We start from the raw sequence: 15,488 nt of genomic DNA, 5'->3' as shown, positions 1-15,488 counted from the left end.
TTGATTCGGTTGCCAGTGAGTTTATCAGGAAGAATACACGGCTACAGTACACGTCAGTTGAGCGCTGTCGCTCTGCGGCACTCGTTTGTATTGTGATTCTGACCACTTTTTCCACCATTGTACGCACTCTCTCTTTCTTTCTCTCATCACACACCTTACTACACAATAAAAATTCCTTTTTGTTGCTGCCCCACCGCCTCATACTTTACATCAACTTCTCGTGAGCCACTTATTTCTAGATGAGTCGCCCTCAGCCTCTTGGCATGTGATTATTCTGACATCTCTCCTCAACTCAATGTGTTCATTAAGGTAACGATGGTTTGCATTCCCAGTATGTTCACAAAGATTCTAGAGGACCAATCTCAACCAACTGATGGTGAGGAACATCTGGCTGTGCTAACTGCTGCGGAAAGGTGAGAACTTGCATAAGACTTGAGGAAGAAGCAATGCTACGGGCATTCTTGCATGCTTCATTGAATTCGTATGTCTGTACTCTTGCATCATGCACGTTATACCAATCGAGTATGATAAATATTCTTTTCTTTTTGCTTTTCAGGACAGTGTGGGCACAGACGAGGATTAAATATTTCCGCAAAGGACTCAACAAGCACTCACTGGATGTCATAGAGAAGGCTGCTTTCGTTGTTTCGCTAGACGAGGAAGAATTTCAATACGATCCTGTAAGACTCAGTATAATTACTAATAGCTAGCACTGAGCAGTTACTAAAAACTGCAGGTATGGTTTAATTGAAGTCCCTGCTTGGCAGAGTTTTGAGAAGGGGTGTTAATGATGCAATCAAGAACACATAAACCCTGACGAAACGATAATATACCGATCATATACTCGAACAATGGTAAAAACTGAAAACCACGTCTCAAGTGTTAACTCAAAAGTCGGGGTTTATACGGACTTCTAGCTTGGCTTAGGAACGTGACAGGGACTAATCAGGGGCATGCGGTTTGTCTTATTAAATGGAACAAGCATAGCTGATTAGTAATAAACTAATACATTGTTCAAAATACGTACGTAACGTTAGTCGAATCGACTGAAATTAAGGTTTCCGTTTTTATCCTTGTTTGCAAAATAGTCTTTAGGTTTATGTGCTCTGGATGTAATGAATTGTATATCGTAATGTAGAAATAAGAACCAATAATGTAGCTATTTATAAGCTTATATTTGCTTGTGGCCTACATTAAGTTATCTAGCATGTAATGTGGGGTTAAATCATCAATCCATGATTACAAGGTTTGTTGAGCATTAAAAATCGAAAGTCAGATAGGTTTATTGAACTCAAGAAGGCTTTTTTTGGGTAATGACAGCATAGTGGCACGCACATACTTATTTCCTATGCCCGCAGAATGATTCAAGTCAAATGGACCAGTGGGCGAGTCACCTGCTTCATGGAAACTGTTACAACGTCTGGTTCGATAAGAGCTTCACCTTTATCATTCTAAAGAATGGTCATGTTGGCATAAACGTTGAGCACTCGTGGTAGGTTTATCTACAGCTACATTTGTATTTTTTAACTCGTAGACATTCAGTGATTGATAACGATTTATACGGAATTATCTTCCAACAGCTTAGCATTAGTGTCACATGATTTTATTTGTTTTCTTCAAACCACTTTGCATCACCCAGGCACAATGCTGTAAAGGTTTTCTATGCCTACAAAAATACTTTTGTTTTTAGCTCACCTTGACATCGTCAAGCTGAGCTATTGCCATGGGTCGTCGTACGTCTGTCCGTCCGTCCGTCAACATTTGGCTACGGTCAATCGATAACTCAGCTGATATCCGTTTGACCCACGATGTGTTAGAAAATTGGTTATTGTTACTGCTATGCTCCCATATTGAACCCAGTCTATTTGGAGGCACGCGCAGTCGACGTACTTTTCGAGCCATCGTGGGCAATTTTTTGCGAAAAATGGGAATTTGCCATTAGTTCAGTTCAGGTTCAACGGATTTGCTCATTTTTGGTATGTGAATGAATAAGGGCTAGGGGTTTTGATATTTAACAAAAATTATGCAAATTAGGTAGGTTTTGGCAATTATAAAGGCATATTATATAGCCACAAACAGTCGTGGTGTCACACTCGCTCTGGTTCGTTTTACAAGATTTCATTGACAATATCTTAATGCAAAATTGTATTTCCTCTCCACCCTGCGCGATAAACGTCTATATTAGAGTAAAGTTTTTACAAAACATTTTGAACCAGCATAACCTAATTACGAACGCCATGCTAAGAAACATCAAAGCGGATAGCGCCATCTACCGTCACAATTGGTGATCATTTTGGTTTATAATTTATTGCGAGTATATACAGACTGGCAACCGTGTTGCTACGGCCCTAAAACTCGTACGAAGTAAACATAGGAGTTCTCCCAGTCATATACTCTCCGTTTTATAATCGATGGTTGCTCAATAAAACTGACTTCTTCTCACTCACTCATTGTGTCTTTTTTGTGGTGAGCTACAGTGTCATTGGACACTTTCATTTAAATTGGTACCCTTTTCTAAAATGCTAAATGCATTGGTTACTACTTACTCGAGGTGAATGTTTTTGCAATGTACATAAGGCCATTTTATTAATTTTAAAAAGGCATATTAAGGATAATTAGTTAACTTAATCTTAGCGGTTAATCTGTACGCTGTTTTCAGTGAAATGGCTATTCCTAGGATGAAAAACGTTTTGCATTTGTATGGTTTTTTGCCATTAAAAAAACCTCATCATAGATAATCGTCACATTTTAACGTGATATACTAACAAGCATGGCTTTTGTTGTTGACATCTTCATTTCCTCATGTATTTACTACCAGTCCAATGCATGTATTTTTCAGATCTTGGAAGCTTTGTTAATACATTAAAATGCATGCTTTTCTAATATCAGGGAGATGCCCTAAAAATGAATGCTTTTCTAATATCAGGGGAGATGCCCCTAAAAATGCATGCTTTTCTAATATCAAGGGAGATACCCTAAAAACATTGCTTTTCTAAATATCAGGGGGAGATGCCCTAAAAATGCATGCTTTTCTAATAATCAAGGAGATACCCCTCCTAAAAATGCATGCTTTTCTAATATCAGGGAGATGCCCCTCAAGCTGTGGACACACTAGCAATTTTTCAGCCGATTGAGTCAGGCGACTGAGTCGGGGCGACTCAATCGCCTGAAAATTGCCTAGTGTGTCCAGTGAGTCCGCCGGCGATTTTTGAGTCGGTGACTCGAATCAATGACATGTTTGATAAATCGGGCGATTATTTGAGTCGCGGCGACTACATCGCCTAGTGTGTCCGGGTCGCCGATTGTATACATTTATCAGCCAATCAACGGTGCCATTTTTCAATCAACTGCTGACTATCAATCTATGTGGCACGAGTGTTTTAGTGTTGCAGCGGGAGAAAAATCGCCGATGATTCGCGCTGAAATGTGTGTCCACTCAGTCGTCCGGCTCAATCGCCTGAAAAATCGCGTAGTGTGTCCACAGCTTTACATTGCTTACCTGGGTGAGATGGTGTGCGAGGTGAGATGCTTAACGTTGATGAGTTGCTACACACGGTTCATGTTCTCGAAGTGTCCGCCATGTTTACCTTGTTTTTTGTGGGAGAGTTGTCTGCTTTATACGTCATATTTTTGTTTTGTAGTAGTGCATTTTGTGTAGAGTACAAGACTATAACTTCTCTATGAAGTGATTTGTATCACTGTAGGATAGTATCATATACTGGGGGACTCTTCGTTGCTGGCATTATTTTTGGTTACCTTTTTGGTGAGCATAGGGTTGACATCGTAACAGTAGTTTAGCATTTCCATTTGTAAATGGTGCCACATATCAGCGTGGAAAATGCCAAAGATACAAATCTCTTGTAGCTGGCTGTGTACCGTTGATCGCGTTGGTGGTAACTTACCCTGAAGTCCCCATATACCAATACATCTGGGCATGATGAGAAGTACGTGCATATGGCTGGTAGTGGCTCTGTCGGTGGCAGTCAACATGGGATGTAAACAAACAAGGTGATTTTAGGCATGTTTTCAGACTTACCCACTGTGGTGAAAACTATAAACACCTAGAATATTTAGAGCTTGCGTTTTCCTTGATCCATGTAGTTGATTGAGTAATTATTTTATGGATTTTTCATAATTCTATTTTTTGCTTATTTCCTATTATTCCAATATTTCCTATTGATATTTAAACTTTCTAAATATGGCCTGGAAACATCTTAATCTTTGTGCTGACGATGGGGCATTTATGATGGGTTTTTTAATAGTGTTGGATACATCACAATTTTTGTAATTTTTCATGTCTGTATTTAGAATGCTACTGATTGGATAGATTTAGTGTGTGTGCGTGTGTGCGTGCATGTGTGCGTGCGTGGTGCGTGTGTACGTGCGTGCGTGTGTGTGTGTTTCCTCTGTTTTATGTGTGTGCATTTGTTCTATCATTGTTTTATGTCTAAGCTCTACTGCTGAGTGCATGCAATTCCTCAATTTAACATATTTCTCTGTCCCAACCTTTATCTCTCAGCAGCTTATTAAACTGTACCTGTCTAACTAGTCGTTTATGGTAACATCTCCTTTCACCTAACTCTGGCTTCTGCTCGCATCCAACTGCTTGGCTTCACTTTTACTCACTTCCTACCCCGTTCATTTTAATATGATCCTATATTGAAAGTCTCCGATTTCCGTCTTACCTTGTACCACCTCTAGGGCTGATGCGCCAATCACGGCTTATATGTGGGAAGCCACCTTGCACAAGGACAGCAGAGTAGTGAGGTAGGTATATTGTGGTATAATTGTCTATATGATTTATATTGGTTGCTGTGTTACAAGTATTATCTAGATTAGGAAATGGTATTGATCTTGTGTTTGTGTTTAAATATAGAGAAGAGTATTGATTGTTATTGATTATTGTAATGCACCATCCTAACGTGGAGTAGTATATTGTGGACAATACTTATTATGTCTATAATTAAAATAAATGTTAAAAATTTACTTGACAAACACGGTGTGATAATTATATGCAGTTCTTCTGGTAACCATTGCCAGTCATTAGTTAAATATGTGTAAGCCTTGGTTTTGTGTTGTTTCTTTCGGATTAGATACAAAGAGGATGGTCACTGCCACGGAACTGTGAGAGATAACCTGCCACCAGTAACCAAGCTGAAGTGGGAGCTTCCAGACGAGGTATGTGTGCGTGCGTGTGTGCGTGCCTGCGTGCGTGCGTGCGTGCGTGTGTGCATGCATGTGTTAGTGTAGTAACTCACTGCAAGAGTCTGATGTTGGCCAACGCAGGCGTTATTGCAGGTACTGGTTTGTGTAGGTGCATAGGAAGTGTTTAGGTGATTCTAGTTGAGCCAATAACTAACTTGGGTACTATATGCTGATGGTTGAAAATAACCCTAGACTTGGAAATTAAAAATAGATGCTAGTTCTTCCGAGTGTCTTTAATTATAAATCATATATATATAAATATATATATATACGTCGTTATTTAATGCCTGCGTTCACTGTTGTGTTGTGGTGTGTGTTGGCAGTGTGTAAAAACGATTGAAAGCCAACTTGTAGCTGCTCAAAAGCTGGCCAATGACGTTGATCTCAAGTTGATCATTTGGAGCGAGTGGGGAAAGGGCTTCATAAAGAACTGCAAGGTTAGCCCTGATGCATTCATCCAGATGGCCCTGCAGCTGGCTTACTATAGGGTAGGTATTCACAGAGATAAGATGCTGTCTATATGTTTTACCAGTTGGCTAAATGAATGCTCTTCTAAGTGTTCCTTTTTTGAAACAACAGTTTTTTTACTGCCTCCATGCTCTGGCAAGTACCATTTTGTATTACTGTGCACATATCTGGCTGGACACGATATAGCCAGGCATAATTAAGCAATGGCCTTGAAAATTTGCATTATGTATACAAAAAAATATAGTCTATCATGACGTGTCACAAGTGTAAGTGTTTGGGTATGAGTGAAACGTGTGCATGTACATGCTGCAGGATTCTGGCGAGTTCAGCTTGACTTATGAAGCCTCGATGACTCGTCTGTACCGTGAAGGTCGTACCGAGACTGTTCGCCCAGTTACCATGGAGTCCTGTGCTTTTGTTAGAGCCATGGAGGATCAAACAACATCGGTATATTGATGCTTTCCTTGTACTAACGCTAGTCACATGAGAAGGGAAGTCCACAGGAGAATGGGCACAAGATAATATAACATGCACCCCTCGAAAAACCCAGGGCCCATTCTCAGAAACAAAATTAAAGTAGTCTAACATTAGTCTTAACATTAAAACTTTTTTCATAGACCATTGACAGAAACATAGTAAAATGTCAAGTTTCTTATACGTAGTGTATAGCGGTCTGGTCTGCGAAAAAAAGTTAGTGTAAGACTAATGTTAAGATTAATTTTGTTTCTGACAACGGCCGTTTGTTTTTTAGCTCAGCTGAGGAAGTCAGATGCAGCTTGTAGAATCGCATGATTGTCCGTCCGTGCGTCCGTCCGGCCGTCCGTCCGTGAACAGTTGGGCACAAATCTTAACCGCTCGACGTACGGTCTTGATATTCGGGACGTCGGGGGGGATCGCGAAAAGGACTCGGGATGTCGAATTTGGGGGTCAAGGGTCAAAGGTAGAGATGTGTTAATGGAGGGGGAATATTTCCCCCTTAACTTAAGGTATAGGAGGAAATACGGAATTGCGGCACAAATCTCAACGGCTCGACCTACGCTCTTATAATATTCGATGTATAGTGTGATGGGGAGGATCACCAGCGCGAAATTGGAGGTCACAGGTCAAAGGGCAGTGGGGGAAAAGTCAGATATCAGACATTTTCTGAGGACATGGTCTAACGGACCAAGTGCAAAACTTTTTTGTTTCAGCGCTGATCTACCATTTTTATCACTTTATTGAAAGGGCCATGAAATCTACTTTCCGCTGACGTGCGAAGAGTAAGTGTCTGATAACCTTTTGACCCTCAAGAGAGGAGGGTTAAACATGGATTTGTTGACTGTTAACAAAGGACTGAACTGCTTTTGCTATTAGAGCCCCCCCCCCCCTATCACCATCACCACTACGCTCGCGCTCGACGCATATCCATGATAACATTGATATAGCGAAGTCATTAAAGTTACACAGCTATATCTTTATTACTGTACTACCGGTATAGCAAAGCCTATCAACGCGGTGGTGTGAGGGCACACTGGATTCGGTTGCCAGTGAGTTTATCAGAAGAATACCCGGCTACAGTACACGTCAGTTGAGCACTGTCACTCTGCGGCACTTGTTCTAATTATAGTGTAGAGGCAAACCTCGAAAAAGGTACTTTTCTCATTGCTGGGGCATCTTTTTTAAAATGTTGTCTAGACATGGATCATACCAGGGTTCGTGTGGTATCTGGAAAACCTGGAACATCCTGTGGTTTTTTTTAGTGGAAAGTCCGAGAAAATAGGCTATTATTATATTTAGTTCTGGAAGGTCCTGGATACTGAACATGTGTCTATTGTGTCCACATTTCACCAATGATAATAATAAGTTCAATGTACTGAAGAGATTGCCCTGTTTACTGTTTGAAAGGCATTAAAACATGATCGTGATTGTTGTTATCAGACTGTTAGCACTAGGATATCGATGTTGGTAATTACAGACTGGGGAGAGGATTACGTTGCTGCGCGCTGCCTGCGAGGTGCACACGCAGCGCTACAAGGATGCAATGCTTGGTAAGGGAGTAGACAGACACCTGTTCTGCCTTTACGTCGTGTCTCGCTACCTGGAGGAGGATTCCAAGTTCCTGGAGAAGGTTCTCAGTGAACCGTGGAAGCTGTCAACCAGTCAGGTAAGATTTAGAACCTCTACTACGTCTAATACCTCTGACATTTATCACATCATATGTTTGTCCTTCTCTGCCAGTTGCACCTTTTTTTGTCTTCATGCATGACTATTTTGATCTGTTTTTCGTTTTTTCCATCATCTCCGTTTCTTCACATATTTGCTGTTGTACACCAGTCTGGCCTATTCTATGTCTTTCCGTGATTACCCTTCTTTAGCCTTTATGACCTGAGTGACCAGATTCCTTTTAAACTGTATGTCAACGTTGAACATTGTATGGTAATATTCTCACTGTTTTATTCATTTTCACTCTTGGTGCAATCAATGCAGTCAGCAAAAAGTCTGATGTCACACTTTCCTATCACCCATATCTGTGTGCACTTGCCTACCAACCAGGTCTTCATATGGACATGTATAGCTTATATATATATATAAGATACTTTCATCTGTGACAGACACCGCACTCGCAGACTAACAAGTGGGACTTCAGTAAGACACCCGAGTACGTGTGCGCAGGTGGAGGGTTTGGGCCGGTAGCAGACGATGGTTATGGCATTTCTTACATCGTTGCTGGCGAAGACTGCATCTTCTTCCATGTCTCATCAAAGTTATCGTCACCGCTAACTGTGAGTTCCTGGCAGCTACGTGTGTTAGCGTGTTGTGAGTTATAGCTTGGATGTGAAGTGGTTGGTAATGATAGGTGTGTGTGGCGGGAGAGGTGTAGACGGGTCACAGGGGAGTTCTAGCTAGTGGGATTCTCTACAGCGTGTTCTATTCTTTCTTCGGTCGCTACAGTTTTCCAACTAAATAGTGCCAATAGATGGCATGACATCTGTGTTTAAGGAACAGTTGTAAAAAGCGTGGTTGAACTTGAAGGCAGTAAGTCATTCTACAGAAGTGACGCCAAGTAAATGTCAGTTTAACTAGTCAAGCCACCTGTTGACAACAGAGTTTATAATCAGGTATTTAGTATTAGCTAGAAGAGAACATAATCAAATACGATTCTATTTATTGGCTAATAATTTCAAAAAGCAATTCGGATGTCATAAATGTACAGAAATATGTACAGATGTGCTATCAATACGCCAAATATAGTTATTGCATCGTGCCTGCACCATGGTAGTAAACTGTGCAAGAATGATTAGAATGTCTCCCTGTGTGACCTTAGTTTTTACTGAAACCAGTGATGACTCGGCATGCTCGTGATTAGCGTGGGAGGCCCACTTCCTTATATCCAAGCCCCAGGGGAGGCCACACCAGCTGAGAACATGATACCTACTAGGCTTGGCTCAGCTGGCAAAGCAATCCGTGGCAGTTGATGTTCCCACCAGTAGCATGTTTGGGAATGGGCTCACATGCAACACAGCAGCAGTAAACCCATGGTTTGCTTCGTAGGTTATGTTATGGCAAGTTGATCTAGCGGCAGTGAATCACCAGCTGTAGCAGGGTGCTGGTCAGATCAGGGTAACTTTTTTCCAGTATTTTGTATTTCCGGTTATTTCCAGTACACTGTCATTTCCTTGTTATGTTTGCCAAACCTGCTGGTTTAACTCTAAACAGGAAAGTGCTTATATATGTCCTTTGAGGGGACACGACTCAGGAGGGAAATTTCAATATGAAATCCTGTGTGAATTCATGACCTTCCCTGTTTATTAGATTTAGATTAAACTTGTGTGTTTGGTTTCTTCATTGGTCTATGTAGCCTTATATAAATCTATTCAATAGTGACATTCACACTTCATTTAGCTGGCTAATAGATAGCAGAAGCTAAGGTAGCCTACTGTGATGCATTCATTCAAAGTAAAAATGAATACACAATATTTTTTTAGAATGGACAAATTTAATGTTTTGTTATCTTATTGTAAAGGTTTTTTAGATCTGGCTAGAATCCTTTACTGCAATGTACGAAAGACTCCAGTACTAACTGTGTAGTTTTATATTTAGACATTTAGGTTTACTATTGGTTAGTACTATTCCAGGATGTCATTAGCCTTGCTTAGTCACCAGTGTGTGTTATGGGAGGTGGTTTGATTACACAGACTCCGGGAGTCCTGGTGATTCATTGCTAGTCAGACACAGTAAAGCTGAATGCATAGCTGAAGCACTAGTGGAGTAGGCATCTTGCATGCAGCGTAGTCAGCAGCTTGAGTCGCACATCCTCTCATCTCCCCCTACTGAAGCTATCCACTGTTTATCCCTGCTGAGCAATAATATAAGAATCATCGGTAGCTAAGCTGACACGGTGCGGGCATGATAGAGGACACTGCGAGATGCTAGAAGTTCTCTGCAAAGTGCATAAGCAGACGTAGACATGATTTAATAGGTGGCTGTGTTGCTAGCTTGGGAGTTTTGTTGATTCGAAGTGCACATGATTCGTGTGATGGCTTCATAAGGAGGAGTCATAGGAATGTTGTGAGAGTGGAAAGCTTTAGGACGTTCCCACATATAAGAGTTGTGTGGAAAGAATTGCGTTGTCCCTTCTATAGTCACTAGTTGGAGAGATATGCAAAATAGGTAGATTTGCTGATTCACTAGGTTGTTGCTGTTGTTATTATTATTGTGTGTGTGTGTGTGTGTGTGTGTGCGTGTGTGTGCGTGCGTGCGTGCGTGCATGCATGTGTGTGTATTGATCATGGTAGTAACATTGCTCATTTATCAGCATACACACCTTACTTGGTATCATAATTCCTTGTCATGGTCTGTCATTCTGAACATGTCAGCATTTCTTAAATGATGTGCACATTTTCGGTAGATTAAATATGCTAAAATTTCACATTTTTACAATTCTCAGCAATCCGTATGCACTCAAAATTGTTTCAGAACTCCGAACGAATGCGAAACAACATTATCAGAGCCGTCGGTGATCTTAGGACCCTCTTCGATTTGACGAATGGAAAGTGATAATCCAAACTGCGACCCGTCCTGCCACTATTGTGGGATTCACTCAAGGTGTGTGGATTACTAGGTAAATGGTTGGTAAAGTGGAGGTTATCTCGAGGTAACATGGAATAATGATACAGACCATGTAGGTGATGAATACGTTGAAGTTAGGTAAAGTATAATTTTGCTGGCTTCTCGAGAAATTTGCAATTATTGATAGCACTCCATTGACTTGTGCTCAAGGAAGTTGTGAATTCATGTATAGTTGAGTGCACTTTATTGTATACATTTGTATTGATATTGTATTTACATTTGTATTACTATTTTGGAAGGTATATAATTAATATTTTATGGTGCACCGTTATAACTCTGTTTTTGCTCTAAAGCCATGTTTGAGGAATGGCCAAAATGTTTTATGCTCTACTATGTGAAGATTTTTGTATGCGGTTCATTCTTATGCATCACAACGTGCAATTTTATAAAGTATTCACGTCCTTATAGCTCAGCAACGACCAATGCAAAGTTTGTAATAAATTCCCCCACACCCGCATACTATTATTTCGTATTATGTACGTTACATTGCTATTATTATGTACTGCATCCCTATGGTTGTACTGAAGGTTGCAGTAATGTTGTTATAGGTGGCTAACTAGGTGTTACGTAATGTTGCCCTCTCGTGGTGTCGCGTGAATGTAAAGAGATGTGCAGGCCCGAGGCTGAACCTCCGATACAATAGACGTTATAACAAAACGCTCACCAGAATTTTCGTGTGCCAGGCCTTTTGTTTTTGCTTTCGTGTAAGTTCTCTCTATATCAGCATTTATAAAATTTGATTTCTTTTCCTATAATTCACACTGAAATGGGTTTAAACTTTTTTTGCTGCAGCGATATAAAACTGCTATGCAGTTACTGGACAATTTCTATATGTGTGCATGTGCGTGTGTGCGTGGGTATGCGCGGGTTCGTTTTGCGTGCGTATGTGTTTGAGTGGAATGGGTGCGTTTCCAAGCAGTAGAGTGTAGCTAGACTGTGAGTAAGCAAATTAAATGTGTATTTGATGTGTGCGTGGCGTGTGCGTGCGTGCGTGCATGCGTGCGTGCGTGCGTTTGTCGTGTCGGGTTGGGTTATAAGTGAGTTTGTAAGCATTATTAAAGGTGCATGTACGGTGAGTGAACAGGTAACGCCTTGCAGATAAGAGGTAACGGGATGTAGATGGGGTGTGTGAGCAGGTAGGATACATGAGCAGGCGTCAGGGTGTATATGAGCAGGTAACTTGGGTAGGTAACCAGGCAACGTAATATCTGCAAAGAACCCGATACGTAAGAAGGCGTTTGGTTACAGGAAAGGTCTGTGATCGGGCAATGCGGGGAACGTAGTGTATGTGGGGGTGGGGGGGGGCAGGCGGCACCCTAACAAGGTTTAAGCTCAGTTGAGCAGAAGTCGGAGTTCGCGAGAAGTGGGCGCGCGTATCCGATGTCGGAGAGAAGTGGAGGCGATGTAGCTCCCACGTCTGTCATCGGGCTCTCCGTGTGGCCTCTGCCCCGTCGCTGGCCTGCCTGTGCGTCATGGCCTAGCTACGTCGTCGTAAGCCCTACGTCGCCGCCACACCTTAAAACGGCCTCACAGATCTTTCCAGTCTGCTGCCCACACTGAATGTTCCCAGTTGCTGAGTATCACTGGTACTGCCGTGTGAGAAAACACCGCGAATGTCACATTTTGGTAAATACGGTTTTCGGTGGCGAACAGTGTGAACTTTAATTGTGTCAGACGATGTAACAAGGGGCGGGATGTAAACCAAGTGCGGGGCGGCAGTTTATGCCTTAAAAACAAGTGTTTAACGGCGTGTCTTCGCTGTGCAGAAATTTATTTCGATACTATGTATTAACTTTAGTTAATCTGGGCTGTTTTATGTATGTACGTCTGTCGAATAAGCTTTTAACGGCTACAAGGTTTGTATTACGCAGTTAGTGATATCGGGAATGATATATATTGATATATTCATACAACTTCGCTGTGTCTGTGTTAATTTTGGGAATCCATATCGGATTTGGTCTAAGCATTTAGATCTCAAACAGTTTATCGAGACGAGAATCTTCTGCATTTGCGCACATTAGGATATTTATGGCATGGTATTATTATATAGTTGTCTGTTGCGTTTTAAAATTGAGCATTCGCGGTTTGTGTTTTGTTTCCGTTAATGAAATTAAAATTGTTTCGTATTTAACAGTATGCGTTACCCTGTACATTGTCATATTCGATTTATTTGAATTATCAATGATATTTAAATGGCCACCACCGCCGCCGCCGCTGAGAAAACGCTACTAATGTTGGATAGATATTGGTTATATTAGGAGTGAATAATAATAGATTCTCTATTATTATTCACTCCTGGTTATATTATATGCCAGGCGAAATGAAATATACATACTGTTGTTCGCCGGATAGTGTTAGTCATGCAGATTGCTGTTGTGGGAAACCATACAAGGTCGCGCGAAGGACAGACACATGACAACGCAAGTTGGATTGACTAGCTCTTCTTGCTCGTGCTAGCTAAATTTGAGCGCAGACCGAGAGCCCATAAAATTCATAGAAATTAAGAATAATGTAGCAGACAGAATATCGCCGGAAAGAACGTTCGAGACGAAAAACGTGCGGCACTTGTAATCAGATAGTCGCGCCGTCAGCTGGTGCAGTCAGCTGTGCTACTGCCTGCTAGCAGGATATCCCCCTCACACGTGCCCCGCACACCGCCGCAATATTCTCATACGCGCCGAACGAATACCAAGCCCGCGCTGTTCCTCGCCCGAAAAACCCGCGGGCGCGTAAAAAGCGTCCGCGTTGAGAATTTAATTTGAGCGTGTAAGACAGGGGGTGGGTAACGTCGGGTGTTGTATTTTCGGCAGGAGCGTGCGCGCGAGGTTGGGGAGGAGAAGGAGGAGGAGGAGGAGGAGGAGGAGTAGGAGTAGGAGGGGCGGTGGAGTCATCGCGCAGCCTGCCCAGGTCAGCGGACTGTACTGGCGGCGGTACGCACCGTGCGCGAACAAAGAGCGACAAGGCGCAGCCAAGCGCGCGTCTGGCCGAGATGCAAATGCACTCGCCGCTAATATTCATAGCATAATGGCAGCGTTTAGTCTAGACTGGCGACGATGTGGGTGACGGTGACGCTGTCGAGCGGCGGTGTGCATACACAGTCGTACGTAGCGCTGTGCATGTCCCGAGGGAAACGTCCCCACCCGTAAAACTATCCGGTGCTTTCGCCTCCCCACGAAAAAAATCCTTTCCTATTTCGTTGATGGCGCGCTGGTGTCCGTCTGGTCATTTCTCCACGCCGCTCACATATGGTTGCTAGCTTCTTACGGGCTCGTGGGCGGAACGTTAACGGCGTGGGAGGCAGTCTGGAGCTGTTGGCGTTGCGTGTGTGCGGGGGAGCAGGAATCACCTGGCTTTTGGCAATGTTAGCGTTGAGAGGCGACGCGCCATCGGAAGCGTGCGCGCATTATTGGCACACGCTCGCCGTATCGCGCGTGCTATAGCGTGCGTGGGCGCGCCAGCGATGCTAATCGCTTTATACCTGCACCACGACCACTTCACATAGCAACAGGCTGTACCACACACCTATATATATATATATATATAATTACTACTGGGTACAGAGTCTATTATTCTTGTCTTCTGTCAATAAATTTTTTTATACGGTTTTTAGTCACCGTCACGCGGTGGTTGCTTGTGACCTTATTCATAACAACCGTAATGTCGGATCTAATAAGTGAGGGCGGCGTGTGTGGGGGGACGTGAAAATTAATATTCTCTCAAACTGGCATACAGAACTAATATTGAACATCTGTTTGTGTATTATTTATTATTCACCGCATTTCGAGTGCAGTAAAGAGATGACAATAACTATTTCCATTTGTGTGATCAGGAATAGGTAATATAGATACGCGTAATAGATAATATCAAGAGTACATAATAGGAGATCTCTATTATGGACTCTTGATAATATAGATTAGATTTTATCTACTGATAAATAAATAAATATATATATATGTGTGTGTGTGTGTGTGCGTGCGTGCGTGCGTGCGTGCGTGCGTGCGTGCGTGCGTGCGCCTGAGTCGAGTGTGTTATCGGTAGTAAAATATAGGGTATGCATTAGATATGCAATATAGGGTAGCTTTCCTCATACTACTAAGAAATCAATGCCAAGAAATACATTTACATATATTACATCACTACCAAGAAATCAATGTGTGTGCGTGCGTGCGTGTAAATTATATTGCGTGCAAAATTTCGTTGTTTTATTGTTTTAAAAACTGCCGGTGATCGCGCGCCTCCAATGCCGATGCAGCAACTATATGTCCATCCACTATGCAATTTTTCAGCCACAGGCTACAGACCGAGGATGTTTGTTGGGGAGGGATTGCAATATCTGATAGTTCACTATTAGTCAAAGTAAGATTATACATATATTTATTGGATACAAATCATCGTTCAGTTAAATAGCAGTTGGGTTATAATTTATATAATTACACTTTTGTAATTAACTAGCTCCCGGTTTGAAACGTGTAAAATAAAAATTCAAAAGTGCAACTTCATTAGGGGTGTAGCTCAGCTGTGAAGTGTTACGGCAGCGGCTATAATTCATGTAGGTTATACTGGGTTTTTTTTCCAATACGTATCATAATATGCCATAAATGTTTGACAATTCTTCCATGGCAACGTGGGTGAAATTATTTTAAACTTGAGCTGTTAAACGTTTACTTTTGTTAATAAAGTAACTTAGTAGAGAAGCACTTAGTGTA

General features: G+C 41.9%; 1 protein-coding gene across 2 annotated transcripts in view; it reads left to right on the top strand.

The window, feature by feature from the left end:
• Positions 1-12,918, top strand: part of LOC106806370 (carnitine O-palmitoyltransferase 1, liver isoform-like) — a 26,273-nt gene extending 13,355 nt beyond the window's left edge. The window contains exons 9-18 of one of the 2 annotated variants that reach the window (XM_014808288.1): positions 333-413; positions 557-680; positions 1,359-1,492; positions 4,702-4,767; positions 5,094-5,178; positions 5,529-5,693; positions 5,986-6,120; positions 7,628-7,816; positions 8,265-8,435; positions 10,630-12,918. In XM_014808288.1, coding sequence (XP_014663774.1) covers positions 333-413; positions 557-680; positions 1,359-1,492; positions 4,702-4,767; positions 5,094-5,178; positions 5,529-5,693; positions 5,986-6,120; positions 7,628-7,816; positions 8,265-8,435; positions 10,630-10,710 — 1,231 coding nt within the window. In that variant the 3' untranslated portion in view covers positions 10,711-12,918. The remainder of the gene's footprint in view (positions 1-332; positions 414-556; positions 681-1,358; positions 1,493-4,701; positions 4,768-5,093; positions 5,179-5,528; positions 5,694-5,985; positions 6,121-7,627; positions 7,817-8,264; positions 8,436-10,629) is intronic. The other variant, XM_014808290.1, reaches the window with a different exon arrangement.
• Positions 12,919-15,488: the final 2,570 nt, after the last annotated feature.

Source organism: Priapulus caudatus, unplaced genomic scaffold (assembly GCF_000485595.1).
Source record: "Priapulus caudatus unplaced genomic scaffold, Priapulus_caudatus-5.0.1 Scaffold156, whole genome shotgun sequence".
Classification (NCBI taxonomy): domain Eukaryota; kingdom Metazoa; phylum Priapulida; class Priapulimorpha; order Priapulimorphida; family Priapulidae; genus Priapulus; species Priapulus caudatus.
This window is presented reverse-complemented; position numbering and strand designations above follow the sequence as displayed.